Below are 26,986 nucleotides of genomic sequence, written 5' to 3' on the forward strand. Positions count from 1 at the left end.
GCTCCTGATTTTCTCCATTTTCTTAATCCCCTCTTTCCTTTTTTTAGTAAAAATGTTTTTTTTCAGATTTAAATGAAACAGATCTGATTAAGAATTAAAATCAACTAATCTTCACTAGTGCTGAATGATTCGAAGGATAGCGGGTACCGTATCTGGTGTCAATTAATCCGCTTAGGATCCGCCAACGTGTTCACTTCAATTCAGAATCGTTTAAAGTTTACGACCGTGTGTGTCCAGTCCTATACCTAGTGGCTAGCGGAGGCAAACAAAGTATCAGATCGGTGTTTTTATCCTCGCAGAGAAGTGTGGTACTCCTATTTATTGACCTCGAATGGGTGAAGGGCTCGGTTCGCCGGGGTAGTTCCGAACCATCGATCGTGCAGTCATAGCCAGACCTCTTACCGACTGCGCTACACCCACCAGGGAGTTCTTAGTGATAGTGTTGGCGATGAGAGGCATAAACTTACTGGAATAGAGAACCGCAAGAAAGTTACTGTCACAAAGTATCAAGCAGTCTCTTTGATAGTTTTTTTTGTAATATATCATTTTATACATTATAAATAATAGTATGCAAAATAATATATTTTAAAAAATAATATGTGTAGTACACATAGTAATACACTATTGCATATATATTATGCTACATATTTTTATTTTATTTGATTTATATTTTTCTATGAGAAATAAGATCCGCGTCTTCTAGCATGTTCGAAACGATTAACAGCAAAAAAGGTCACAATTATTTCATGTTTAACGTACCAGTAACGCATAGAATTCCTTAAATTTATTCTATAATTATATTAATTTTATTCTATAATTGTTATAATTATAACTATATTCTATACCTTTTCTTACGAAGTTCCATAGAATCTAGAACTCCTGGAAGTATCCTCTTCTTTTTAACTAATTATGTGGGATGGGTGGGTGTGGTGTGTGACTGCATAGTCGATGGTTCAGAACCGCTTCTAAGCTTCAACAACGCTTCGTTTAATCCTCCTGAGGTCAATAAATTGGTACCAATCTTGTCTGAAAGGACAAAAATCCCACTCATCCCAAGCGGATTGATTAACGTCAGACACTTTATCTCTAACATTCTTACTAATTTTAAAGAAAATCTTACTTCAACTAGGTGGAAAATTCTGAAAGGAAAAGGAAAAAAAGAAAGAAAAAAGAAAAGAAAAGTCTGTTTTTCTCTGAAAAGAAAAAAGTAAAGATGTTTTTAGAAAATTTAGTAAAAAAAAATAAATAAAATGAAAGCTAAGTGTAAAATTAATACAGATCTTTAGTAGAATTCACCACATTCTTTTTCTTAATCTGTGTACTTCTTGTCAGCATTCCTGGAACAAACTTCCGTTGCTCTGGGAGCAGTATGCTACCTGGATCTTCTTCAACTTCTAAGTGCATTAAAAACCTAAAGGGAACTTTAACCTAGCAGTGATTACGTTCTGTACCATTCATTCTTTTTCACAGAATCAAGGATAGTTAGATGGCTTTGAAATACGACAAATGAAAGTAAATCCCGTCTTACTTCTATTTTCTAAAATTATTATTACGGTACTTTTCAGACAGATGATAGTGTTGTTTTTGGTATTGCTGCTGCCATTTGTGAAGCCAATGCCATGCAACACGGAAGGAGAATGGGGCCCGTGGAGCGAATGGACCACATGTCCACAAGGATCAAGTGCAATGATGAATTTTAGAACAAGAATACGGTAACTTTGCTCGCCTCGAAAGGATCTAATTTGATTATTTTTGATTGATTTTATTTGACGGAAAGATTTTATCTTTTTTCTGCTCCCCATCACTTGCAATTAGCCCAAATCACAAAAAACTTATTTATTTGATTCTTTATTTATTCAAATTACTCTTAAGTACTCAAGTAAGTAAGTTCAGTAAGTATTCATTATTTAAGTTGACTTGATTAAAGACATCACCCCACGAATCTTAGGTGAAACGGATTTCAGGAGTACTATTCGTATACGGGGTCGTAGATTATGGAGAGAGGGATGATCCCGTCCATTTCTTCCTGATTGCCGTAAAAAACGGCCCGGAAGATACAGCTTCGAGCGTTTCGGCGCGCTATTTTCTATGAGTTCGATTGGAGCGCGCCAGCCTTGTGCACGCGCCGCATCTTTCGGGCCGTTTTTTAGGGCAACTATTAAGAAATGGACGGAATCACTCCCCTCTCCATAATCTACTATCCCGTATAAGAATACTCCACCTGAAATCCGTACCACTTCAGATTCAGGGGGTGATGCTTTTAATTAACTAAAATAATTACTGGGAAATTAAGGAGATTTTAACGGACATAATTGTGGTTTATGTTTCTGATTAATTTTTAGTGCATCGTAACCAACTAGCCGACTTTTCTAGATTAATACGGTACGAATGAGGTGTTACAGACGTAAAAATAGCTTTTTTTTGAAATCTTTTGTGACCTACAAGGAAGATATGAATGGAAATTTTCTATCGTACCGGTGGAATTGTATTTTTTGTGATCTACAAGGGAAATATAAATGGGACCTCACTATTCAATCACTAAATTGTAGTCGGATTAGGTCGGATTAATGGATTCTGGCTCTTGAGTTCACCGGAAATAATGATTAATCCGTTTCAGAACATGTGAACCTCGGCCAACGGGTTGCGTTGTTGAAGGACTGTATTCATGTCGGTGAGTACATCACTCGCTATTTTTCCCATTAACGTCAAATTAAGGGATTTAACGAAAAAATCAATATGAATCCACGATTCACAGTTTTGAAATTACAATTTCTTAAAATTTTTGTAACCTCAAAAATTTGCTATGTTATTTCTCATTTGTTGTTCACATATTAAAAAATGGGTAAAGGATAGAGTGCCTGGTGTTAATCAATCCGCTTGGGATGCGCCACACCACGTTCACTTCAATTCAGGATAGTCTGAGATTTACGATCGCGTAACTAGCCTGTACTAATAATGTAATAATTAATAATAATAATTGCCTGTAATAATTTGCGAGAGCCAACCAATGTATAAACTCAGTGCTTTTCTCCTCCCAGACAAGTCTGGTACCAATTCATCGACCCCGGGGAGGATTAAGGACTTGGTTGGCTCTAGGGCGGAATCGAACCTCTGATCGATTGTCCACTCTTAGCCAAGCCTTCTACCGACTGCGCTACACCCGCCTACAATTGTAATTGCTTTCTAGGATTGTGTTACTTGTTAGTTACATTTTTCTCATTATTGCATAGCCAATTTTGAAACAAATGAAGTGTTCCACACTTGTATTTGACCTTTTTCTTACTTCTAACCATTGAATCTAAAACATTACGCCGTTAATTATAGTTTAAGTAATAAACGTACTAGGATATCAATTAATTTTTTAAAATTTTATAAAATTTTAAATTAAGCAATTTTATCAGATGGACAAACTCTTATTTTCTTTCTTTTTTCCAGGAAATTAAATCATTCCTCTTTGAGGACATTTTTAGGATAATTTTTGTAATTTTCCCATTTTCCATGATAAATTACCATAAATCAACTATAAATTTTACTTCTACAAATTAATTAGTTTATTACCATATATTACCATACTACCATAAACTGTTTTTTTTTAACTTTTTGAACCTTTTTAAAAACTTTTTAAACCTTTTTAATTTTTTTTGTTCTTATTTTCTAAACCATTTCTCTTCTGCAAACGTCTGCAATTCAAATATACCCATGGTTCCATTCCTGGATAAATTTTGAATTTGTACTTTTTCAGTGGGACGTACTCAGAGGTGACTGATTGTGACCTAAAACCACCTGTTGCTCCCTTTCCGTTAACGATAACTTCTGATATTAGTAAGTTTCTGATTGATTGTTTTACTTTTCAATTTTTTTTAGCACTTTTTTTTAAGGTCTATCGATAATTGTATCTCTCTAGTGCTCATACTGAAAGAAAAATTTTAGATTTTTGATTAGAAGGTACCTAATTTTCAGCTGACCATGTGACAACAATGATGTCTTTGACAGGATCCACTTTGCAAAGGCATAGGTAAGGTCTACATACTTTGCTACAGTACTTTCTAAAATTTTACATTTTTTGGGTCTTATGTATATTTGGACTGTCACCAAAAAACTCATTAGTTCACAACACAAGAGCACATACATATTGGGTTGGTCCATAATTTCTGGCTGGCGTTTTTTTTTTTTTCAAAACGTTAGTAAGAAAAAAAGGATAGAGCATGAAACTGAAAAGGTGGATTGTTTAAGTTTAGATTTTCACAAAAACAAAGAAGAAATAAACAACGAACAAATCAATAGTGCATTCTAAATTGTTGTTTACAACTTCTTCCGAGCGTTAAATAAGCTCTGCACAATGCTTCGACCGCTGCAATCACATAGTTTCCACTCAAAGAAATCGTCCAAGAATTTGAATCGCATAAAAATTTGAAAATTTTCCCCTAAACCAATTTTTAGCCGCCCTAAGAGGCATCATTTTTTGCCATACACTTCACAAATCTCTCAAATGATTTCTATAGCTTTGGCACCTGGATTCAACGCAAAAAAACGGAAAGTGTCGAAAATGTGCTTTTTGTCAACTTGACGCACCATTTTAATGACCTGAGAGAAACAGAGTGTATATCAGTATGAAGAAATATAAATTCACATTTTTGTAAAGCATACGATTCTCTATCGAACAGCATAGAACATATTGCCAAAATTTTCTTATTTTCACACAAAATTTCCATTCGAAGAAACGCCAGGACTTATAGGCCAACCGGTTATCAAAGGTGTCCTCGTCACTCCGACTAACAATCACCTCTTCTGTTGACTTGGGTTGCATGTTGAATGAATGCTGTTTTGTACGATGCCTTCTGTTGCAGTGCGCCACCGTTGCACGCGTAGTATCCGTTTCTGCCTATCGAAGCAGTCCGAATTGATTTTCGACCAATGGCAGGGCGGAGGCGGCGCAAGGGGTGGAGCATTGCAATAGATGGCGTCGTACAAAGCAGCATTCTGGAGGCGGGCGGCTGTTTGCAGTGATGCAGGGAGAGATGAGCGGAACCACCCCCGTCTCTATAATCCACGACCCCGCACCTGAAACCCGCACCACCCTTCAGATTCGTGGTATGCTGCCTTTAAAGCCAGCATATCACGAAGCTGAGGATGTCCTGATCTTTCATGGATAATGTAATGGTCCTGAAAAGCGACGTGCGAAAATTCTACGATACCTTATTACGCGCCACCATCGGACCGACATCGTTTCCGCATAGCTCGTGCCGTTCTTCCAGACGATTAGGGGGAAAGGAAAAGGAAGGACAAGTTCACATCGTAAGCTATGTACATCTACACCCTCAATCCTATATAGTGCATCCATGGGAGGGAGGTCCCACCATCGTGGCCCCAACAATTTCCTGCTATGCTGCCCTTAGCACAAGTGATTGATCTCTGTCTTGATTCATTTATTAATTAAAATATGTGTACACTGAATTATCCCTTGTTCCACGGCTAACCTTCCGTCATCGAAAGAATTTGAGGGTGGTCAGAAATGGATTTTGTCACTTCATGTTATTTTTTCTACAAAAACACCTCCTACAAAAACTTTCCCACTTCCTACCAAACGCACACGGTAGTTGATCCTGATTTTCCTGCACCAAGCACTTACAGCACTAGACCTCCTGTTTACATTTTTTGTTAATTAGAGCAAAACAATGAGTAAAACTCAAAGAATTCTTCACTGTCCTATAACTTATAGTTAGATGTTGAAAACACTACCTTGTTTTTGTTTTTTTGAAAAAATTAATTCAGGGAAACAACGTACGATTCCACAAATACTTCACAATTTGCAAGCTTTTCTACAATGTTGGCATGTTCGTAAGATAATCATTTCAATTCTATCTATTTAGCAAAGTTCAATATCAAGGCTTCTGGTTAAGGTAGCTTTAGTTTCCTTCAAGGCATCACCCCATGAATCTGAGGCGGTACGACAAGTGGAGAGTTCCTATACGGGATCGTAGATTTGGGAAGGAGGTTGATTCCGTTCATTCCCTCCTAATCGCCGTAAAAAATGGCGCAGAAGACGTGGCGCGTGCACAAGGCTGGCACGCTCCAATCGAACTCGCTGTAGAAAATAGCGCCCCGGAATGCTCAAAGCCTCATCTTCAGGGACCATTTTTTTACGGCAATCATGAAGAAATAAAAGGAATCACCCTCTTGCGCACAATCTACGGCCCCGTATAAGAATTATCCACCTGAAATCCGCACCAGGCCAGATTCCATGCTGCCTTTAGGTTTTTCTTGTTTTTAAATGAAAAAAAGAGCAATAAAAGAAAATGATACTAACGATTTTCCTGGGATTGCTGAAGAGTAAAATCTCAAGTGCATCAATCTGCTTGGGATACACGAGTGTGTTTCACCGAAATTCGGAATCGTTAAGGTTTTACACTCGCGTATTGGACACCTATAAAAAGACTCGCGGAGCCCAAGTGATTTGCCAGTTCAGCATTGAGTAGGAATAAAGCGTTTAGTTGGCACTAGAGCGATTTCGAACCATATCGATGGTGCAGTCACAGGCAAACCGCTTACCGACTGCACTATACCCGCTCCGTGATCTTCAGTAAAGAAATTTGAGACGATTATTTTTCGTCTTCTCATCGTCTGCGGCAAGTCTAGTACCAAATGTTCCAAGCTAGGAATGGAGCGCTTAGTTGGCACTAGGGCGATTTCGAACCAGTGATGTCAACCAGTGATGTGAGTCACAACCGGACCTCTTACCGACTGCATTATACCCGCCGGTGATCTTCAGTAAAGAAATTTGAGATGATTTTTTTTTGTAGAGTAACTAGATCTACGTCTACAAAATAAAAAGAAAAAAAACAATTCTTACACTGTTGCTCAATTAAAAAATTTCAGCTGATCATACTGAAGAATCTCCTGCAGTAGATGCAGATGGAACAACAGAAATTCCTCATAGCTCCGTGATGGCAACGGGTTACGTAACGACTGCGGCTGCGCAGCAAGAGTCCACAGTACGGATTTCAACAGCTCCAACAGATCCGATGAATGAGGACACTACTAGAACAGCTGAAACAGAGATGAGAACGAAAAGCACGCTTGTTATGAACGAGGACACTACTGAAACGGCTGAAACGGATCCGAGAACGAAAACCACTTTTGAACCGATTGAAACAAGCGCTGCTTCCGAGTTTTCAACTACGCGCCTGCCTGAACCTGAACCTGACAGTTCCGAAACAACCGTAATCGATTCCGATTCCCTTGGAACAACAGGTTAGTCAGTTCATTATTAGCATATTAGCGAAGTTTCAGTGTTCTGACACATACTTTTTTCATTGAATAGCGAAAAGAATGATGTAAAATTTTATGTAATGATGAAAAATGCAAAAATGAATGCTGAATATAATAATGTTTTAAATTTTTGCTTCAGCAACTCTATGAGAATTCCGATAATGATTTTCACCGCAATAACTATATTATTATTGTTATTATTATTATTATTATTATTATTATTATTATTATTATTATTATTATTATTATTGTTATTATTATTATTGTTATTACTATTATTATTATTATTATTATTATTATTGTTATTATTATTATTATTATTATTATTATATTTTGGAAATTGAGCACATTTAAATTCATTCAGCAGCAAGCTGGGATTAGAAGCACACCTTTTTTTCTTCGTTTTTAATCCTTAGTCTCCTTAGAACTTTTCAAGTCTCCTAACATTTCAAATTTCTCGTAATTCTAGCGTAACATGATTTCTGACCGAGTTCTTTTCCTATAAAAAAAATACTCTAAATTATTATTACTATTATTTCCATTATTATTATTATTGATTACTATTATTATTTTATTGGTAAAAATAACCTAAATTATTGTTTTTCTACTATTATTATTATTATTTATTATCATTATTATTTTACTTGTAAGAAAAAACTAAATTATTACTATTGTTAGTACTATTATTATTATTAATTACTATTACTTTACTTGAAAAAAATACACTAAATTATCACTATTATTATTATTACTATTATTATTATTGTTTTATTTCGAAAACGGACCACATTTAAATCAGATGATTAGATTTTCTATCAAAACCGAAGTAAAAAGCGACTTCGGCTAGATGCTAGCCCTTTTATGAATTTTGTTCGAAAACAGCTCAATGTATGAGATATTTTTAGTAGTGAAAAAAATAGTTCGGGACTCCTGTAGGGCTCCTGTACTATGTGTTTTGGTGCATATACAAAATTATTGCATTTATGTGAGGCCTTCCGTAGTTCTTTAATGATATAATACATTTTAATTATCATGATATGGAATTATTAGATTAATTGTTAGATTTTAGCAGGTTGAGCGGTAAGTCTTGCACAGAACCTTTTTAAAAAATCATACTTTGAAGAGTTACAGTATCTAATGGACATGAGAATCTTTTAGGGCTTTCTCCTTCTGTTATTCTAAGGTCACGTAAGCGCTTTGCGATGTTAGTTGACAGTTAAATGACATGGAAGCAGCGATGAGTAGTGCTAGCTAGGGTCCTCCTCGAAGCGCTTGGGGCGCAGCCGCTTACGCAACTGCGGCTTCCGTTCATTTTGATCCGACATTAACTGGTTTTTATTTTTCGGTAAGAGGATAAAAAAATCGGAAATAATTTCCAGAATTCCACTTTTGGTGAGCAATTTTTTTGTTGCCCAGTTCAAAATGTGGTGATTCGAAAATTCGGTGACAAAATGGATTGAAATTGACAAATTTAAATTTGTATTTAAATGCAGCTATCTCTCTCTAGAAAATTTCCATCAGGAACATCAGCAAAATGCTTTCGAACGAATAATATAGGAATGACCGATAAAATCTGAATTTGTCCTGTTCAATATTTAATTTACAGAGCCAATGGAGATCACGTCAGTGGAAATGCCGAGTACGTTTCCATCAAACTTCGTTACTACAGTGAAAACATCATTTCGTGAACACAACTCATCCTTCAGCAATTTGCGACGATTGTCCTGAATTGAACGTTCGACTGTTCGGTGACAAACCATACGAGGATGGAGCTTCTGTTCTAAATCGTTATTCTGAAGAAGGTTGCAAATTCGTGCAATTCTTCTGTCGTCCATTCGAGGTCATTTTTCACGTAATTTCGATGTAATGTCGTTGTCTATTGACACAAGATCCAGATGCACTTCGTAAATGGCACCATTTATTCAGTTCTATACATAGAGAAACTTCCCGCATAACGTATAACTCCGATTTTCTATTTTCTCAAAGTTGCTTTTCAGTGAGACCCTCAAACGCAGAATTTTCTCTTGAAATTGTTGATATATTTTTGCGAACAGGTTAAAATTACTCTTAAACTTACTTAAAAGGAATATTAGTCAAAGCAACCTCTTATTCCCTTTGTCATTTGAACATTTCTAAACATCTAGGAATCAAATCTAGGAAAGTGGGGGAGAAAAATCTGGGCCAATCTAGGAAAGTGGGATTTTCTTCGTTAGTTAATTACTTCGTTACTGTTACTTCGTTAATTCGTTGGTTTTCTTCCGGCAACTCCACCACTTTTCTCTTCCGTCAAACTCCTGGGCCAACTGGCCTGGCAAAATCTTAGAATATAGCTCAACTTCATGCAGTGGTGCTGTATGTATATGATGTTGCAGGAGAAATGACTCCTATTTTTGAGGTTCACAAAAATTAAGTACTTAAGAAGGTAGATAGTTCTGCAGCTTCTCTTCACTCATTCATAATTTAGAGCATCATGCATAGAAGAGAAGTCGTGAGTGATGTATAACAATATTATTAGTAATACGAAGATAAATGATGCATTCTCTTCCTATAGAGTAATATTCACATTATTTAGCAAAAAACATAATCTTGTTCATTATCTGATACCTTACCAGTTCTACTTCAGGTCTTCTATTTGCTAGAAGGCGCTAATACTTACTTACTAGTACTTACTGGCACCTTAGCCGCTCCTTGAGAAAAGCGTCGTATTTTCTTCTGTGGGCTCAAATAGACAATCTTTTTGATGTTCGCCATCTCCATCCATAAAACCTAAAACGCACACTTTCACTTTTACCACTGATAGCACCACTGTTACGGAGAGTACAGTGAAGTAAATGCAACTTCATTCCGCCTGTTGCAACATCATTACTATACGTTAGTGGGGTCGACACTCATTGGAGGAACTGCCCTAGTAGTTTGTCCTAGTTGTCCTTGTAGTTCATCATGTTTCCTTATCGACTTTTCCGGCTCCAATTTGAATTCCACTTAGCGGTCACGTGCGCCCCAGTCACATGATATCACGCGGGAAACCCCTAAATAGCTCATTCACAGTCGCAGAGACCCTGTCACTTCGTCTAGCCTAGGGCGGAAAGCTATGGTTTGAAAAATCGAGTTGATTAGAACTCTCGTTCGACCTGATGGCAAGGACCAATGCACTGGTACACTGTGACAGAAGAGGTAGCTTTTCGAAGGGGTTTCCCGGGAGTGGGAACGGTTGTAGCCGAAAACAAGAGCGCGGAGTCGTCAAGAAATCTTAGAAATCCCTCCGGTTCTCATCGCAAGTCCCGAGCCTTAGCCATTGAGGGAGCGTGAGTAACACTAGAGCGATTGATACCATTGGTACAGTAGGAGCTGCCCACAATGCGGAACCGTTCTGGACCGGTTGACGAGGCGCCCGGAGGAACAGCCAAGTGGGCGAGGTTGCTCGTGCGGTTCCCGTCTTATACTTCTAACCTACTAATTGTATTGGTATGTTATGAATAAAAGTTAACCGGCTACCTTCTGTTTACTGAAGGGAATGATGGGACAAGGCTGTAAATGTTATAAGTTAGATATAGTTACGTTCCACTATACACACCTTCTGATTGGGATGGAACTCTCCAACCTCAGCAGCGCTTCTTTCTGCGTTCTCTTGTAAGTAACTTTTGTCTGCAAGCAGTTCAAAATACTTACTTACTTGGATGGCCCTTCTTCACTGGACATGCGGACCCCAGCATCTCTTCCACTCGTTTCGTTCCCTCGCCATTGTCATCCAAGATTTTCTCAAGTTTCGTGAGTGACGTTGACGAGGTCCTTGAACCGTAGCCAGCTGAGTCCTCAGCTGGTCCGTCCGTGTAGCGAACACGTCACCCCACCTCATTAGGGGGTCACCCTCGAGGGCGTTTAGCATCTACAACAAATCCTTGAAAAAAGAGTGCTTCAACAAGGTTATAAGAGTAGAAAATAATGGTTTACGGCAACCAAGAAGGTGAAGAGCACATGGTTACACTTAATCTGTTGATTGTGTATAGCTGGCAGATATCATTCATAAGACAATGCTTATCTAGTAAAGATACCCAGGACTGAAGGAGTGTTGGAGGGATCCTCCGCGTTTCCTCTGGATAATGATTGCTCAACGCCTGCAGCAAGCCAATAAAGCTAATAAGAAATTGGATTACCACTACTAACACTTCTTATAAACAAGTAGCTGTAGATTCTCCATCAACATTCACACAAATATTCGTCTCCAATACATAGAATACTTTTAACTATATTATAAGAAACATCGTTTTTAAGCAGATCGACGAACGACCCGTGCAAACAGTGTTCAATAACAATCTAACTTTTACTGATCTACCTCTCAATGTGCAAATAAGTTGCAAAAATGGACGCTGGTATGATGAGCTACTGAACATAGCCGTTGAATCATTATCCTGCATCTACAAACCTTTAGGTGAGCTGTAAACAAGGTACGATTTTGAGATCACAGATCTGTGAACAACCTAATTCAAATCAGTTCTGTATTTTCACACTTCTTAGTGCGAAAAATACTCCCAAAAATAAGAACATATTTTACCAAAATTTTGAAGAGTAAGGAAAAGAGAGTTCACATGTGACAAAGAAGACAAGAATTTGTTGCAGTGACAACGACGGAAGTATCCACAACGGATGCACACAGCAGTAAGTGCTAGATAATTTCATCCCATAAAAGTTGATCTATTTCTTTGTAACATTTCAGATTTAAATCGTTCCTGTGTGAAATGCAAGCGCGAACTGTGCGCAACACCTATGAAAGGGCAAGAGGGATCTACGTATATGGACTTTCACATAGATCAATGCCTTTCCGTTGATGTTTTCTGTCAACCTATAAAGGTTAGATGGTTTTTCTTTTTAATTACAGCTGCACTAAAAAAGGAACACCTTGTTGTCCAAACCGAAGTTCCCCGGTGAGATAGTGCTATCAGAAAAATCTAGCATCCTAAGTAATCCCACTTCTAGCTGATTCTTTTCTTGGATTCTGGTAACAAACAAATTGTTCAGCTCAGCTAAAAAATAATTCAGACAATATTTGTTCTTTTCATTTTCATTTTCACATTTACGAAGCTGCACTTTTCACAATATTCCAAAAAACCTATTTCAGTAAGCACTGTTTAGGGTAATCTCTACGTAGACCTTCTCGAAGACTACAAATCCGTGGAAATCACCGGAACGACAGTGAACCGCACTTTCACATGCACTGATAACATGGAATGGATGGACACCATATCTCAGCAAATCGTTGGGAACGTGACCTGTCTGATGAGAGATGGTTAATAATTTTTCTGAATAAATACTTTAACTCGTGATAACTTCCAAAGTATTGCAAAGGTAACCATAGTGTTGTGTTCTATGAAAAACGCGTTAAAATTCACTCATGAGAGGAAACAAAATTGCTTGAATTACAAAAACCACAATTTAACATACTGCAAACGTCAGCGATCAGAGAAAAAGGCGCCTGGTTGGGATGAAACCTTTGCAACAATGTAAAAGCATACAAAGAAGTAATCATAGCTTTCAACGGGTTGGAAGTAGCAAGGTGATCCCTGATTCTTTCAGGAACACCGTCGACTCCTGCTGCAGTGTTGTCTAGTATGGTGGGAGAAACCAGCGACATGCCCTTATTCACGACTTCTGAAACATTCTCCACTACAATGAACGACGGGACAACAACAGATTTCAGTGACGAGCAAACAACTAATCCCATTGAAACAACTGAACCGTTTTCTACAGAAGAAGTAACAACTACAGAATCTGAGATAGAATCAAGCGAATTTACGAGCACGGACAGTAGGGTTACTTCACCTATCCCTGGAGAGGAAACGACAGACCTGATAGAAACAAGCGAACAGTTTTCTACGGCGGAATTAACAACTTCAGAGTCTGTGATGGAATCTAGCGAACTGATGAGCACGGAAAGCAGAGCAACATCACCTATTCCTTATGAGCAAACGACAAATGTGATAGAAACAACCGAACCGTTTTCTACAGCGGAAGTAACCACTACAGAATCTGTGATGGAATCTAGCGAATTTACGAGCACGGACAGTAGGGTTACGTCACTTATCCCCGGCGAGCAAACGACAGACCTGATAGAAACAACCGAACAGTTTTCTACGGCGGAATTAACAACTTCAGAATCTGTGATGGAATCTAGCGAACTGATGAGCACGGAAAGCAGAGCAACATCACCTATTCCTTATGAGCAAACGACAAATGTGATAGAAATAACCGAACCGTTATCTACAGCGGAAGTAATCACTACAGAATCTGTGATGGAATCTAGCGAATTTACGAGCACGGACAGTAGGGTTACGTCACTTATCTCCGGCGAGCAAACGACAGACCTGATAGAAACAACCGAACAGTTTTCTACGGCGGAATTAACAACTTCAGAATCTGTGATGGAATCTAGCGAACTGATGAGCACGGAAAGCAGAGCAACATCACCTATTCCTTATGAGCAAACGACAAATGTGATAGAAACAACCGAACCGGTATCTACAGCGGAAGTAACCACTACAGAATCTGCTATAGAATCAAGCGAATTGACGAGCACGGACAGTAAGGTTACGGTTACGGTTACCATTGGCGAGCAAACAACCAATCCGATAGAAACAACCGAAAAGTTTTCTACAGTGGAAGTAACGACTACAGAATCCGCAATGGAATCTAGTGAACTGATGAGCACGGACATCAGAACAACAACACCCATCCCTTACGAGCGAACAACCAATCCGATAGAAACAACTGAATCGTTTTCTACAGCAGAAGTAACAACTACAGAAGTTGTAATGGAATCTAGTGAACTGACGAGCATGGACATCAGAACAGCAACACCTATCCCTTACGAGCAAACGACAATCCAGCCAATGTCAGAAACTCCAACAGTCTTCGGATCTACTTCGCCAGCGACAATTATAGGGGAAACTACACCGCATGTTATGTCAAGTCAGGCTGAAACTACCACAATGAGCGAAATTACTATGATTACCGGAGCTCCCTTGGGAACTACAGAAGAAATGACTCAACCACAATCGTCCATCGCAACCATGGATTGGACATCCATTAAGAACAGTTGGTCAACTGGTGATTCCACAACTGTTACAGAAGGTGCTGCGTTAACGAGCACATCTTTCGTTGATACAAATGGACCTATGACGATGGAAACTACTGCATTTCCGACATTTAGGACTGAACAAACTGTGGGGACAGAGAAGTTAACGACTATGACAGAGGAAGCTACAACAGAAACTTCAGGTGGCAAATTTCTAATGTCGAATGCACTGAGTATCGTAGCATATACAAAAAATACAAGTACAACGTTGTCTCTCTCAGAGAGCAAAAATAGCTCTTAGTGTGCCAGATTTATTTAAGAATTAGCATCCACTTCTTCTAAATTTAGAAATGTCCATTTCGGAGAAGACCACACATGGCAGACCAACAGTAATAATGACAACAACCGAAAGTATCACTGTCGAAGTTTCTTCCCTACTTCCAGATTTCGGTAAATTCCATACTTATCACTCATTCCCAAACACTGTGCTTTCCATGAAAGGTGATCTGAACCCTAATCACATCGCTAAGGATCATTACTTATGAAAAAATGTGCTATGTACAAAAAAAGAGTGACTCTTTACACTAGATTCGAATCTTTCCCCTTTACTTGTTATTTTCTCCATCTTCAATTAATTTAATCTGATCTAACTCATGATCCAGTTCTCTCATTCCACTTCAAGTTCATTGAGGACTCAAGTCCATGAATTTTGAAGCGTATGGGCGCACCTCTGTGACAAAACGAGAAATCTGTAGTCGAGAATGAATCCGTTTTATCAGGGACCCCTGGAAATGAAATATAAAATAAATTAATAAAAATAAAGGTAAATATAGTGAATAAATGCGATAAATGAGAGAAATAAAAATAGATATTTTGATGCAAAAAGTTTTTGAATCAGATATAAAATGAAATGATAAAAATAGAAATAAACATAGTGAATAGATACAATAAATGATAAAAATAAAAATAGATGTTTTGACGCACAAAGTTTTTCAATCAGATAACCTTCGACCGTCAAATCTAGCTCATAATACTTCAGGTGATTGCGGAATGTGTAGGAACATGCAGGTTCATGATATGGGACGAACGGACGCCTATAACGGTATGATGGTGCTTGATCATACTATTGATCGTAACGGTTGTAAATTTGTGGATGTAAGCTGCGTACCAACAAAGGTGGGATTTTAATTTAAAGTTCTGTTTTACAACCATTAAGTAGAAAGTACAGAGCGGGTGTGGCGCAGTCGGTTAGAGGTCCATTGTAGTCACACGGACGATGGTTCAAAACCGCACTGGTGGAAACCTGGCCTTTCTTATGTTTGGCAAGTCATTGCAGAGGCCATTTACACGTTCGTAAACCTCAAACGATTCTCGGAGACTTAATCCTTTGTCCTTTTAAGTAGAAAATAGTAACTAGCAATAATAATTAAGAGTAAATGTAAGCTTCACAGAGATGAAATCACTTGTGACACTAAATGTATGTGTATGCACTATGTATGCGTCAAACTACGCCAAATTGGGGTCAATAACCTATATGATGGGGGCACACAGAGAATAATCATGCAACGACTAATTGTAACATTGTGTTAAGAGGATAACGTGTCTGGCTTTAATCAATCCTAGCGCTCCTAACTGATCAGATCGAACGGGATGGCTTTGTTTTGAACGTGGAGTGGCCATATGGCCGTAAACGTCTGATTTTCGCCAAAGTTCCGCAAATAGATATTTAGAAGTCCAAATTAACTTTGTTAATGACTTCTTAATATGATCCACAGCAAATAAGCTTGCGGCACCTCAGCCGGATACCGTAAAATGTCAAACCATGTGAGTATAGTTAAAGCAGCATCTGTATAACCATTCAATCTTCAAATTTCATGAAAGTAAGATTTAAATACGACATCAATCGAAAAAGCGAGATTTCTATGCTCTAATTTCTATTTTCGTATTTTCTACCTTAGCTAAATTAAGTATCGAACTGCTTGAGTGCACCACCAAGTTCACTTCAATTCAGAATCGTTTGGAACTTACGAACGTGTAACTGGCCTATACAATAACTTGAGGAGAGGTCGGGAGGGCTAGCAGATGTCTCAAGTCAGTGTTTTTATCCTCGCAGACAAGTCTAGTACCAATTTATCGACCCCGGAAGGATGAACGGCCAAGTCAGCACTAGGAGGAATTCGAACCTCCGATCGATCGTGCAGACAGCGGAACCTCTAACGGCACACCCACCTAGTGATCTAATTGTCCACCGTTGGGTGCTAGGTACGACCTAGGCAGGAGGAATATAGTTTTTTTTTTTGACATTGTTGCATCAAAAAATTCTCAAACAAGTGTGAAGTATTCCATAGACTTGAATTTGACCTTTTTCTTTGGGAAAAATCAGATTATACAGAATCATTGTGATATCATTCAATAAGTAAATTAAGTCTGTTAGTATTAGTACAGTAAGGATAAGTGTTAAGGCAACCGAAAACGCTACACTCTACATAAACGGAGTAGATGTTCTGGCAACTGGTCAAGGATCTCATCGCGTCAAGTTGTCATGCAACAAAAACAAAATGTGGATAACAAGCGATGGCCAAGTTACGGATAACGTCTCATGTTTAGTTGCAAGTAAGTTCATTGCAGTGTCCACCTAGAACTTATCTATATATTTATATTATATTTTTGTTATTATGTTATGTTTATTATTATATTTTATTTATATTTTTGTTTATATCTTAAGAGTTTATTTCAGAGCAGCCAGCAAATCCGCAAACGCTTCCTCCGGATCTATCATCCACCACAACAGCCACGACAACCACAACACCGCCGCCACGTGACAGAGGTACTGAGGAAATTTCTTGGACCTAAAGGCTCCTGGGCAATAGCGACGAATAACAGCGATAGAGATTTCGCTTTAGACGGGTATTAACAGTTGGCGAAATGATCAATGGCATCGTTGCACTATAATATATAAAATATAATAATATAATGTAATATAATATAATGTGACGATAATGATAGCTCATATTGGTCGTCATCCAGCCAGGAAATGTCAAAATATACGTTTTTCATATGTTTATCGCAACAAAAATTACGAAAATATGAGAAAAAAATCCCTGTTGCTGAATCATTTTGATGATTTTTGATTTTATGCTTAGGTCAACAGCAACTTTATCTCTATTCTTTATTAAAAAGACTTACTTAAGAATTCATGGATACCTTTGACAGAATTATCGCCCAAAAAACACCAACAAAGAAATTCTTTTTGAGTACTCAAAGAGATTTTCTCAAAGAAATTCTTCAGCTTTATTGTCAGTGTCCAGAAAAAAAAAAGAAAAGAGAAGAAAAAGAAAAAGAAAGAAGAACGTTTGAGATCTACCCATAGAAAAAACTAAGTAGGATTTCTCGATTTCTTCCAGTGACGATAAACGTTTCCCATTGGGGAATAGATTTTGAAGAAAACATCCAGACAGAAACAATGTATTAGGAAATAAAAATAAAAATAAACTTTGGGAATATATGGGAAAGGAAGCAAAAAACGCCGAAAAAGTGTTTCTTTCTCACTAATCCAATATAAATTGTCTTTTGAACCGTCAACGCCGCTGAATCTAAGAAAAGGATTGAAAATCCTAAATATTCAGAAAACCAGAGCGAGTCCGAAAATTTTAGATTAGAAGTACATCCGCCTTGTGAACATGACTATCGAATACTAACTTTTTTTCTTCTGAGTGATATAGAGAAAATTATTCTGTTAATCGTATTCTTGGAACATTAATAACCCTTATTTCCTAACATTTTTGTAACGAAAACAGTGGCATATCGTTCGAGGTATTGAATTTAAAAAAAATTAAAATTTCTTTTAAATTTTTACCTATGAAATTCAATGAATTGAAATAAAATAAATTAAAAGTAAAATAGTAGTAGTAGCAGAATATTATTTCTATAATTTATAATTTCAAGAACCGTGCATGTCTTGCGCACGTCTTACCGTGGAACCGCTCGCTGCTATCTATGACAACGGGTTCACAACTCTTCTCACATCAACCGATGGGAGGTGCATGACTATTGAGTTGACATGTGAGGGAAATAAGGTAAGATTAGCAGATTTTACAAAAAAAAACGGATCGTAGATTCTTTGTAGCTGCAGAGATGCACTGAACGAAGGCACCATCACCCCACGAATCTGACGTGATATGGATTTCGGATGGTCAAAGACTATAGTTGATCGTAGATTGCAGGAACGGGTGGAATCCCGATCATTTCTTCCTTATTGCCGTAAAAAACCTGGAAGAAAGATTTTACCTGGAAGTTGCGACTTCGAGCGTTTCGGGGCGCTATATTTTCTACAATGAGTTAGATTGGAGCGCGCCAGTTGAACTCCCTGTAGAAAATAGTGCGCCAGAACGCCTGAAGCTGCGTCTTCCGGGCCATTTTTAACGGCAATTAGGAAGAAATGGACGGAATCACTCCCCTCTCCACTGATATACTATCCCGTATTTGAATACTCCACTTGAAATCCGTACCACCTCAGATTCGTGGGGTGATGCCTTTAATCAGTTCATTGATCCTCCCCTCATCAAACTCCCTCTTGCTTCCACCTCCCTCTTCAGAACCCCTGCTGGGAAATTTCGAACTTGCGCTTGATCCAGAATTCACTTTTGTTATTTCTCCTAGAGTTGTTAGAAATCTATCTGTGGAGTATAAATCCAGGTAAAAGTGATTGAAAAACGTCTTTGATTCCTGTGGTCTGTGATTGAGTCACCCGCCACAGTGAATATTTCGAATAATCGAACTTTTTATAGGTTGATGATGAGCTTGTTCTGGTGATCAGCGGGACGGTTTTCGAGGAAGGCGTGGGCTCGTTGAAAATGAATCTCACATGTAACGATATGATGACATGGGTGACTTCAAGTGGATACGTCGTTCCACTTATATCTTGCGGAATTCGACAAGGTGAGATAAATATGTGGATAGATAAAATAGATAGATAGAATAGATAAATATGTCAAAAGTGATGACGAGAACTCCGAAAATCACGGATAATCGATTTTCTATCTTATCTCTACGGCAACGACATTATTTAAGGAAGCTGGGATCATCTGGAAAAGAGTCCTTGGTCCTAGTAGTTCTACTGGAAAAAAAAGAAGAAGGAGAAATAGAAAAGAAGACAAAGTTTCTTGCTTGATATATGTAAAAATTGTGATAAGCCTATTCAAGAAAAAAAAAACGTTAACTGTCGAAAAAAAAATGCAAGCGCACCAAAATCAGTGAAATCAATCGTCGTGGGTGAGAGAAATCGTCCAGGGAGTACGCCCATGATCCGTGATCAGCGCGGTCGATAAGTCGTTAGAGTCAAATTCTTTCCAATATTGTTTCCAATTCCGTACGACGGGAAAGAAAAAATGAGTTGACTGCTTCAGGCAATGTTCCATGCTTCCCTGGCCTTGCTTTGCTCTTCATCATCGCTCACATTAGGAGTGTATGAGCGAATAGCTCTGTCCACCTTGCTCAAGTATTGCCTCGCAAATTTTATCGCGACCTTCTAAGTCGATATTCCTCCCGGGCGATGTTCACGTTGTAAATTCTGGACATGAGCGGTATAATAGGCAATCTGGATGGGTTCAATCACCAACGATAAAGTTCTGGTCTTTGATTCTCTGCGGGAATTCATGTCGGATGAACGGATGATGGCTGATAATGTAGCGCTTAATATTGTAGGATAGTGATTAATAGATCAGATCCTCAAAATTGAAAAAAAAATTGAAAAATTAAAAATTGAAAGAGCAAAATCCTCAAAATTCCTCAGAACTGAAAAATTGGTGAGAAATTATATGTTTGATAGAATATTTATCCTGGATCTTGGAGCTAGTTTCACACTTCCTTGACCTCTGGACCACCTGGAACAACCTCAATGGATGAAAGAAATGCTCTATGGGAATTCGTTGGTTACGCCAGGACTAAATAAGGAAGCCAATAAAATATGTAGAAGGAGTAGAAGTGTTCCCTTATCTTGCATACTTCTCTCAATCTCCAGTTTCGGCTTCCACCTGCTTCACCAATAGAATACTTCTTCCGTGAGAGAATTCTTAGGAATTCCAGGAAATCGTATTCGGGGTCCGAGAGTCCTTCGTGTCAAAACGGAGTGAATTGTTTGAAAATTTCACTGAATAATGCTGTAAGACCACAAGTGTGGCAGTGGCATATTTTAAAGATAAAAGCGATATTTTTATAATTTGTTTATTTTTATTATACAATGTATTTTTATTTTTTTATATTTTTTATATTTCATATTTTTTAGTAATGTTTTTGTAAATGTGCTTTACTACATTTCATAACTTTTGACTCTGCTTAAAACTTATCAAAAGAAAATTAAAAAAATAAAAATAAAATTAAAATTAAAATAAGTTTAAAAATATAATTTATACATATAAACATAAAAATTATGAAAAAAAATGTTTAAAAAATTCTCTTTTAAAAAATCTAAAGGAATAGGCTTATCCATCCAGAACCAAAATTTAAATAGATATTTTAGCTGATCTACCCTTGCCTACCACGGTCAGCGCCAGTTCGAGCACTTCCACAATCGCAACCACCACCACCACCCCGACACCTACCACAACAACAACAATGACCGTATCAACAGCTGCGAAATGTAAGCGTTTTCTGGCCAGGACCACTTGAAATTTTGAAAATTTTCACATTTAGCCAAATGTGATCAATGTCCGAACATGCAACCAATACCAGCCAGTTCAATGAATCCTACTGAAACGAATGGAATGCTAACATTAGACCATTTTTCTGATTTCAACGGTTGTAGAGTTGTGGTGATACGATGCTCGGTTGCTCCTGTAAGAATCCGAATCATTTTTTTTCGGACTAGTACTAATGAGAAAAAAAAAGAAAACACTATTTTCTTTCAGCGATCTGAAAATGCTACGATTATTTTCAACGACGGTATTGACTCGCTGTCGTCTTCAAGCAGAATTACCACATCCTTAACATGTAATGAAGAAGGGAAATGGATTAGAATGAACCAGGAGATTACTTCTGCAGCATGCCGTGTTTCATGTGAGGATCTCACAAAGATATTTAAAATTTTTTATTTTATTTAATTTACAGCTAAGGAGCTGGTATGAATGATTGGAGAAATGGAGAAAGAATAAGAAAATGAAAGATCAATGTACTAAACAAATCGTTCCTTTCCTTTCTTTCCCTAGAAGAAGAACCGCATACATGTCCTGAAAAATTCAATATAGCGATATCTTCCAGAAAATCGATTAATAGAACTAGTGGGTTAGAGCATCCCGCAGCGATTTAATGTGGTTACAAATATAGCACAGCAGCGATAAATCAAATTTGAACTGGTTTGCAGAACATCTATTTATTCATTTGTTTGTTTATTTATTTATCTACTTATCCATTTCTTTATTTATTTATCCATCTATTTATCTATTTATCCATTTGTTTGTTTATTTATTTATTTATTTATTTATTTATTTATTTACATGGCTATCAATGTGTTTACATATGCAGTATACAATGAACAAATAGCACGAATAACACCAGAAAAATAATAATAATGAGTACATACATAGGTTACTGAATACAATAAAAAATAAATAAATAAACATCTAATTTAATAAACAACTAATTACTTGCTCGCTTAAAAGCATCACCCCACGGATCTAGGGTGGTACGGGTTTCAGGTGGGTTATGCCTATATAACGGGGTCATAGATTGTGGAGAACAATGTGATTCCGTTCATTTCTTCCTAATCGCCGTTAAAAAAACGGCCCGGAAGATGAGGCGGCGCGTGCGCACGGCTGGCGCGCTCCAATCGAACTCGTTGTAGAAAATAGCGCGCCGGAACGCTCGATGCCTCATCTTTCGGGGCGTTTTTTTTTACGGTGATTAGGAAGAAATGGACGGAATCACATGCTTCCCCACAATCGTGGACGGCAGATTCGTGCTATGCTGCCTCTAAGGAATCTGTTAAAAGCGGTGCTATTTAGAATCTGACATGAGCTTAAATGTCATTGGTCCTCTAAGACTAATATTTAGGCCTTAGGACCCCGATTGATTTAATTATTTACTTGGAGAAATAAGGGCGTCACTGAGAGCCTCCACCCCCACCTCAAAGCACATTTTACCCGTGAGATTGTTCTCGTCGATTTATATTTGTTCTATTTTAGTGAAACAAAACGATGCAACCGAATCTCCGACCACCACTTCAATACTTCCAACAACAACGACAGCACCTGGATCTGGTACATATAGGAAGCTTCTATGTTTCTTTTTTTTTCTCCTGAATTTTACTAACGAAGGAAATGTCCGATTGGCGTAAACGTAGTGTATTAGGCGAACTTTAAATGCTCGCTTACTAATTGCTTAGACTTTAAATTAAATACTTCAATAAGTAGGTCACGAAAAATGATATCTACCCCTCGCATCACCTCTGTTTCTGAGGAAAAATCGAGAAAAAAAAACAGGGTCGCACCGCTATCAGCAGCCGAGTAGCTGACGCTTGGAAACCTCCCTGGAGGGACACATTGGGACGCATTGCTACCCATTCCATAGGTCTCTATTCTACGGATTTTTTTCTATTCCCTGCTCTTTTCCGTGCTGCTGTCAAAAAAGGAACAATTCGTTTTGTAAACTTTTTTTAACCTAGCGATGGACGAAAAAAAGTCTGTAACTGGTGAGAAAGTGTGAAAAAATTAAGAAAGCACGGATGAAATTAATGAATTAATTTAAATTTCAAGTGAAAAAAATACTTTTGGAAGGTGCTGATGAAGGCAAAGAGTTTAGAATGATTCAAAAATTGCAACCCACCAAACTCTACAACAACCCTAATTTTTCAAGAAAGTAAACGCTGGAAAAAACCTAACTTCCATTTTTTTCTGTGATTTGTAAAAATTGTACCTGTTCGTCTTCTGATATCAGTATGAGGAATGAAATAAACTGAGACAATGCGGTGAGTTCAAAAATCTCCCTCAATTTCTGGAAAAATCACGAATTCTTCGAATTACTTATTATTCCAGGCGGCGATGGATCAATCCATTTGTTCAGTTTGCGAATTAATCATTTAGCCAATCAGATATTTCTCATTCTAGTACCATGCTCTAACTGTAATCGACAGTTAGTCACAAGTGTTCCTGCTGGATATTCCAGTGGATTCTTAACAATGGATACCTCATTCATCGATGGATGCCTCAATGTCGCTCTTTCCTGCTCAGCACCAGATGTACGTTCTTATTTGAAGATGTTTATTCAACATTTGATTTAATTTTATTTTAATTATTTATTAATTTATTCAACTGAAGAAAATCACTGTAATAGGAACAACTTATAGAGTAGCAAACAATTTTAAAATTTTTAAAAAATCACAAAAAAAATCAATTATATCATGGCTGAACATTGCAATAAACACGATTAATGCAGTTTATTGAAAAGTGTGCCTTAAAAACACTTGGACTTCGTTACGGTACGGTAACATTCAAAAGTAAGAAAGTGCCAGAAACTCAGTACTGGTGGGTTGCTTCTCACATCTAAATAACAAGATAATCTAGTAATAATAATAGTAATAATAATAATAATAATAATAATAATAATAATAATAATAATAATAATAATAATAATAATAATAAATAATAATAGCGCATATTGTTTGTACCCGTCAGCACTACCACAATATATGTGAAATTTTTTCGGTGACATGCTCAGGGGTTTCCCTACCTGATTATGTGGCTACTCCTAGATTCTTTTTCGAAAATACTATTTCTTTTGACCTAGGGATGGGACTCAACTTTGAGAACCACTTAAGGATGATCAGAACGCAGAATTTACACCAACACATTATCCACGAACAAGACCCACCCCAGTACATCCCCTTGCGAGTAATAAGGGATAGATAAGAAAGTTACCAACCTTGTACTGAACATTTCCAGGAAGTTTTTTTTTTCTATGATTGAAAAAGTACAGGTTAGTTTAGTCATAAGAAATACCTTCGTAATATTTCATGCTATTCAAATGAACGAAAAAAGCAGTTTTAAATAGAGTAATAGTATTTTTTCACGAGATATTCAAAATATTTCCATCAAAATTCTGTATCTCAACTCCACAAAAATTTGTTAGTGTTTTGGTACAAGAAAACAACCAATATGTACGGATTTAGAGGACTATTTTCTATTTTGAGTGCAGAGACTTCCGAGGTACTAAGGGTGCTATATTTTCGAAAAGTCATCAAAATATAAAAATGAAAAAATAGCGAAAAAAACTCTTCTGTTATTTTTCTGTCTAATTTAAAAAAACGCACTAACTCTGGGATATTATACAGAAGTCATCGGATGTGGCTTTGGTTAACAACGTGGGCGATCGTCTTGTAAAAGAGAGTACAACTGTGAACCTCACTCTATCATGTAACGATCAATCCTATTGGGTCACACCTTCAGGTACAGTAGTGGACAACCTCAGCTGTGCCGTTATCGAAAGTAGGTCTTTTAAAAGAATATCGCCTGTTTATCTTTGTTTATTATAGAAAATCGGTTGAAAAAGTTTATTTTATACACATTTTAGAACCCACATTACCGCCCGTGGTCAGAACAACAACAACAACAACAACAACACCTGTTGAAGTACGTTGTCACATTCCCTATGTTAAGTAACATTCTGGATCAAATTTAGCTTTAAAGGCGGCACATCATGGAGAACTGGCGATGTTGAGATCTTTCTATCAAAAGATAGGGTAAGAAGTGTAGATTAGGAGTACTGGAATAACCACGATCAATTCTCCTCTTTGCCATGAAAAACGGCGAGGGAAACAGTCTTCGAGTACGAATCTTCCTACGAGACACCTTATAACGTGACACATCTGTACACGCGTCGTGTCTGCAAGCGAACAGACGAGAACCAGAAAAGTTTCCCCAGAAGCCGACTCAATCGATTCAATTTAAGACCAGTGGACGGCTGAGGAAATCGGTGCGTATGCAAAAATGGTGTCATGTAGTGCTTCGTAGGAAAGTTCGTACAGAAAGGCGGTTTCCCATGCTGTTTTTCACAATTAGAGAGAGAGATTGTCATACACTCTCACATGGACCCTAACTTTTCTCTGGAGAAATCCTTTAAAGGAAATCCTTTCTGGAAAAATCCAAAAGTTTCGTTGTATGTTGCCTCTGATCGCAGTCATCGCGCCTGATGAGCAGTCTCAAGCAGAAAGGGAATGGGAGGCACCGCTTTTTTTTCAGAAATAGTGCCTTTACAAAGTGATAGCACTGAATTTTACATCGAGTGCTGATGAAGAGTTAACCGAAAATTGATCGGTAATCCATTTCAGGAAAACACCCTTCATCTTCCACAAAACACTTTATTTCCTAGAGATGCTTATGCTCTACGCAGCCAATTTTTAAAATCAATTATGTTACTTTTTTTTAAATTTATTTGTGTATTTTAGCAAAAAAAAGTCCAAAATTGTTGCGCATACGTTGAGTTCATTGCTAGTACATCTCAGAGCACAACCATCTCCTGCGCATCTTCGAGTTGGGCGGAATGGAGGGAATGGTCCAATTGCACTGATACATGCGGTTCATGTGGCACTATGCAGCGATTTAGGGCTTGCAACAAGGCTAGACCGGACTGTATTTGTGAGGGGTGAGTTGTGCCGTTTTCAACGTCGAAAATATTACCAACACTAATATTTAATGCCTTTTCGCATCAATATCTACCCTAATCAAACGTATAGTTGAGTCAAAACGACATTAAGCACGGTGCAGTTGCGTAGACGGCTGCGCGCAGGTCGCAATTGCGGAAATTTTGTCTTCTAGATTATTTTAAGGCCGCTAACGAAACAATTTACACCCATGAAATTTTGTAAATACTTCTGAAAGCAAAATAAATCCTATATTAATGATTTGCATGCTGTTCAACCCGTTCTTTCTACTCTTTCAAAGTCTTTAAAATTTTTAAAGTTTTAAATGAAGATTCTCTAAAATTCTGTAATCAGTGCGAAATGTGGAAAGTTCTGGAAAAGTGTACTCGTTGACAAAATTTTTTCCTGATACTAAAAACAGTCCCACCGTATTCCTTCTGAATTCACAAGTAATTAGGAAATGATAGGAAACAACCTCGAATAGCTATGGATCTCTTCGCTAACGTAGCATCAGCAAATTTTCACTGCTGCCACTACTAACGTGGACTTTCTAGGACTGGATTCGAGAAAGTGGTCTGTAATCGAGAAGTGTGCCGATATCCACGTGACGCCGCGTGTTGTGACGGATTCGCACCAACATCATATAACGGGAGATTTTTCTGCATGAAGATACAATCAAGGAATTAGAAATAATAAAATGCATCGTTACTAGATAAGTTTATAAAAGTGAAAAATGAATTATGTGAAAAATAAATTATGTTTCAAAATTTAATTAAATCTATGAATGATGTAAAAATTCAAACACCCTGAAAACTTTCAAGGAGCAAATAATTTCTCGAGTTTACCGAGGCTTCCTTGGCAATTTAAAGAGCTATTTTCAAATTGAGCAAGCGGCCGAAGCAGCTGGACCTCCTTCAGCCGAGTAGGGTCCGGCTCCTCCCTGTCGCACCTATGGTGATCGGTCCTCTCTTCCATGAAACTGTAGAGATTTCTGGAATGACCAATTCGACGAATGATTG

General features: G+C 37.6%; 2 protein-coding genes across 5 annotated transcripts; one reads left to right on the forward strand and one right to left on the reverse strand.

Annotated features, from left to right (window-relative positions):
• Nucleotides 1–1,569: 1,569 nt before the first annotated feature.
• Nucleotides 1,570–26,634, forward strand: RB195_012760 (uncharacterized protein; the record flags this gene model as incomplete). 4 transcript variants are annotated; one of them, XM_064202283.1, is made up of 26 exons in its annotated part: nucleotides 1,570–1,712; nucleotides 2,618–2,671; nucleotides 3,743–3,822; nucleotides 6,877–7,251; nucleotides 8,876–8,908; nucleotides 8,976–9,109; nucleotides 11,542–11,698; nucleotides 11,984–12,117; nucleotides 12,400–12,553; nucleotides 12,841–14,541; nucleotides 14,687–14,839; nucleotides 15,378–15,514; nucleotides 16,801–16,951; nucleotides 17,076–17,165; nucleotides 18,284–18,414; nucleotides 19,126–19,276; nucleotides 20,856–20,975; nucleotides 21,029–21,171; nucleotides 21,244–21,391; nucleotides 22,516–22,590; nucleotides 23,437–23,567; nucleotides 24,660–24,813; nucleotides 24,899–24,957; nucleotides 25,015–25,067; nucleotides 25,773–25,969; nucleotides 26,522–26,634. In XM_064202283.1, 26 exons carry the CDS (start codon nucleotides 1,570–1,572, stop codon nucleotides 26,632–26,634), a joined length of 4,971 nt encoding a protein of 1,656 aa, XP_064058164.1. The 4 variants fall into 4 exon arrangements, with proteins under 4 accessions (XP_064058164.1, XP_064058165.1, XP_064058166.1 ...); XM_064202285.1 differs by lacking the exons at nucleotides 1,570–1,712; nucleotides 2,618–2,671; nucleotides 3,743–3,822; ... (4 more) ...; nucleotides 14,687–14,839; nucleotides 22,516–22,590 and having other exon boundaries at nucleotides 12,034–12,117; nucleotides 15,378–15,493; nucleotides 25,830–25,969; XM_064202284.1 differs by lacking the exons at nucleotides 8,876–8,908; nucleotides 8,976–9,109; nucleotides 11,542–11,698; ... (17 more) ...; nucleotides 25,773–25,969; nucleotides 26,522–26,634 and adding an exon at nucleotides 7,409–7,613 and having other exon boundaries at nucleotides 6,877–7,255.
• On the reverse strand, nucleotides 9,947–11,155 carry RB195_012761 (uncharacterized protein; the record flags this gene model as incomplete). The annotated part of the gene is made up of 3 exons (XM_064202287.1): nucleotides 9,947–10,035; nucleotides 10,943–11,058; nucleotides 11,121–11,155. The coding sequence occupies 3 exons, from the start codon at nucleotides 11,153–11,155 to the stop codon at nucleotides 9,947–9,949; spliced, it is 240 nt and encodes a 79-aa protein (XP_064058167.1).
• Nucleotides 26,635–26,986: the final 352 nt, after the last annotated feature.

Source organism: Necator americanus, chromosome V, assembly GCF_031761385.1.
Source record: "Necator americanus strain Aroian chromosome V, whole genome shotgun sequence".
Classification (NCBI taxonomy): domain Eukaryota; kingdom Metazoa; phylum Nematoda; class Chromadorea; order Rhabditida; family Ancylostomatidae; genus Necator; species Necator americanus.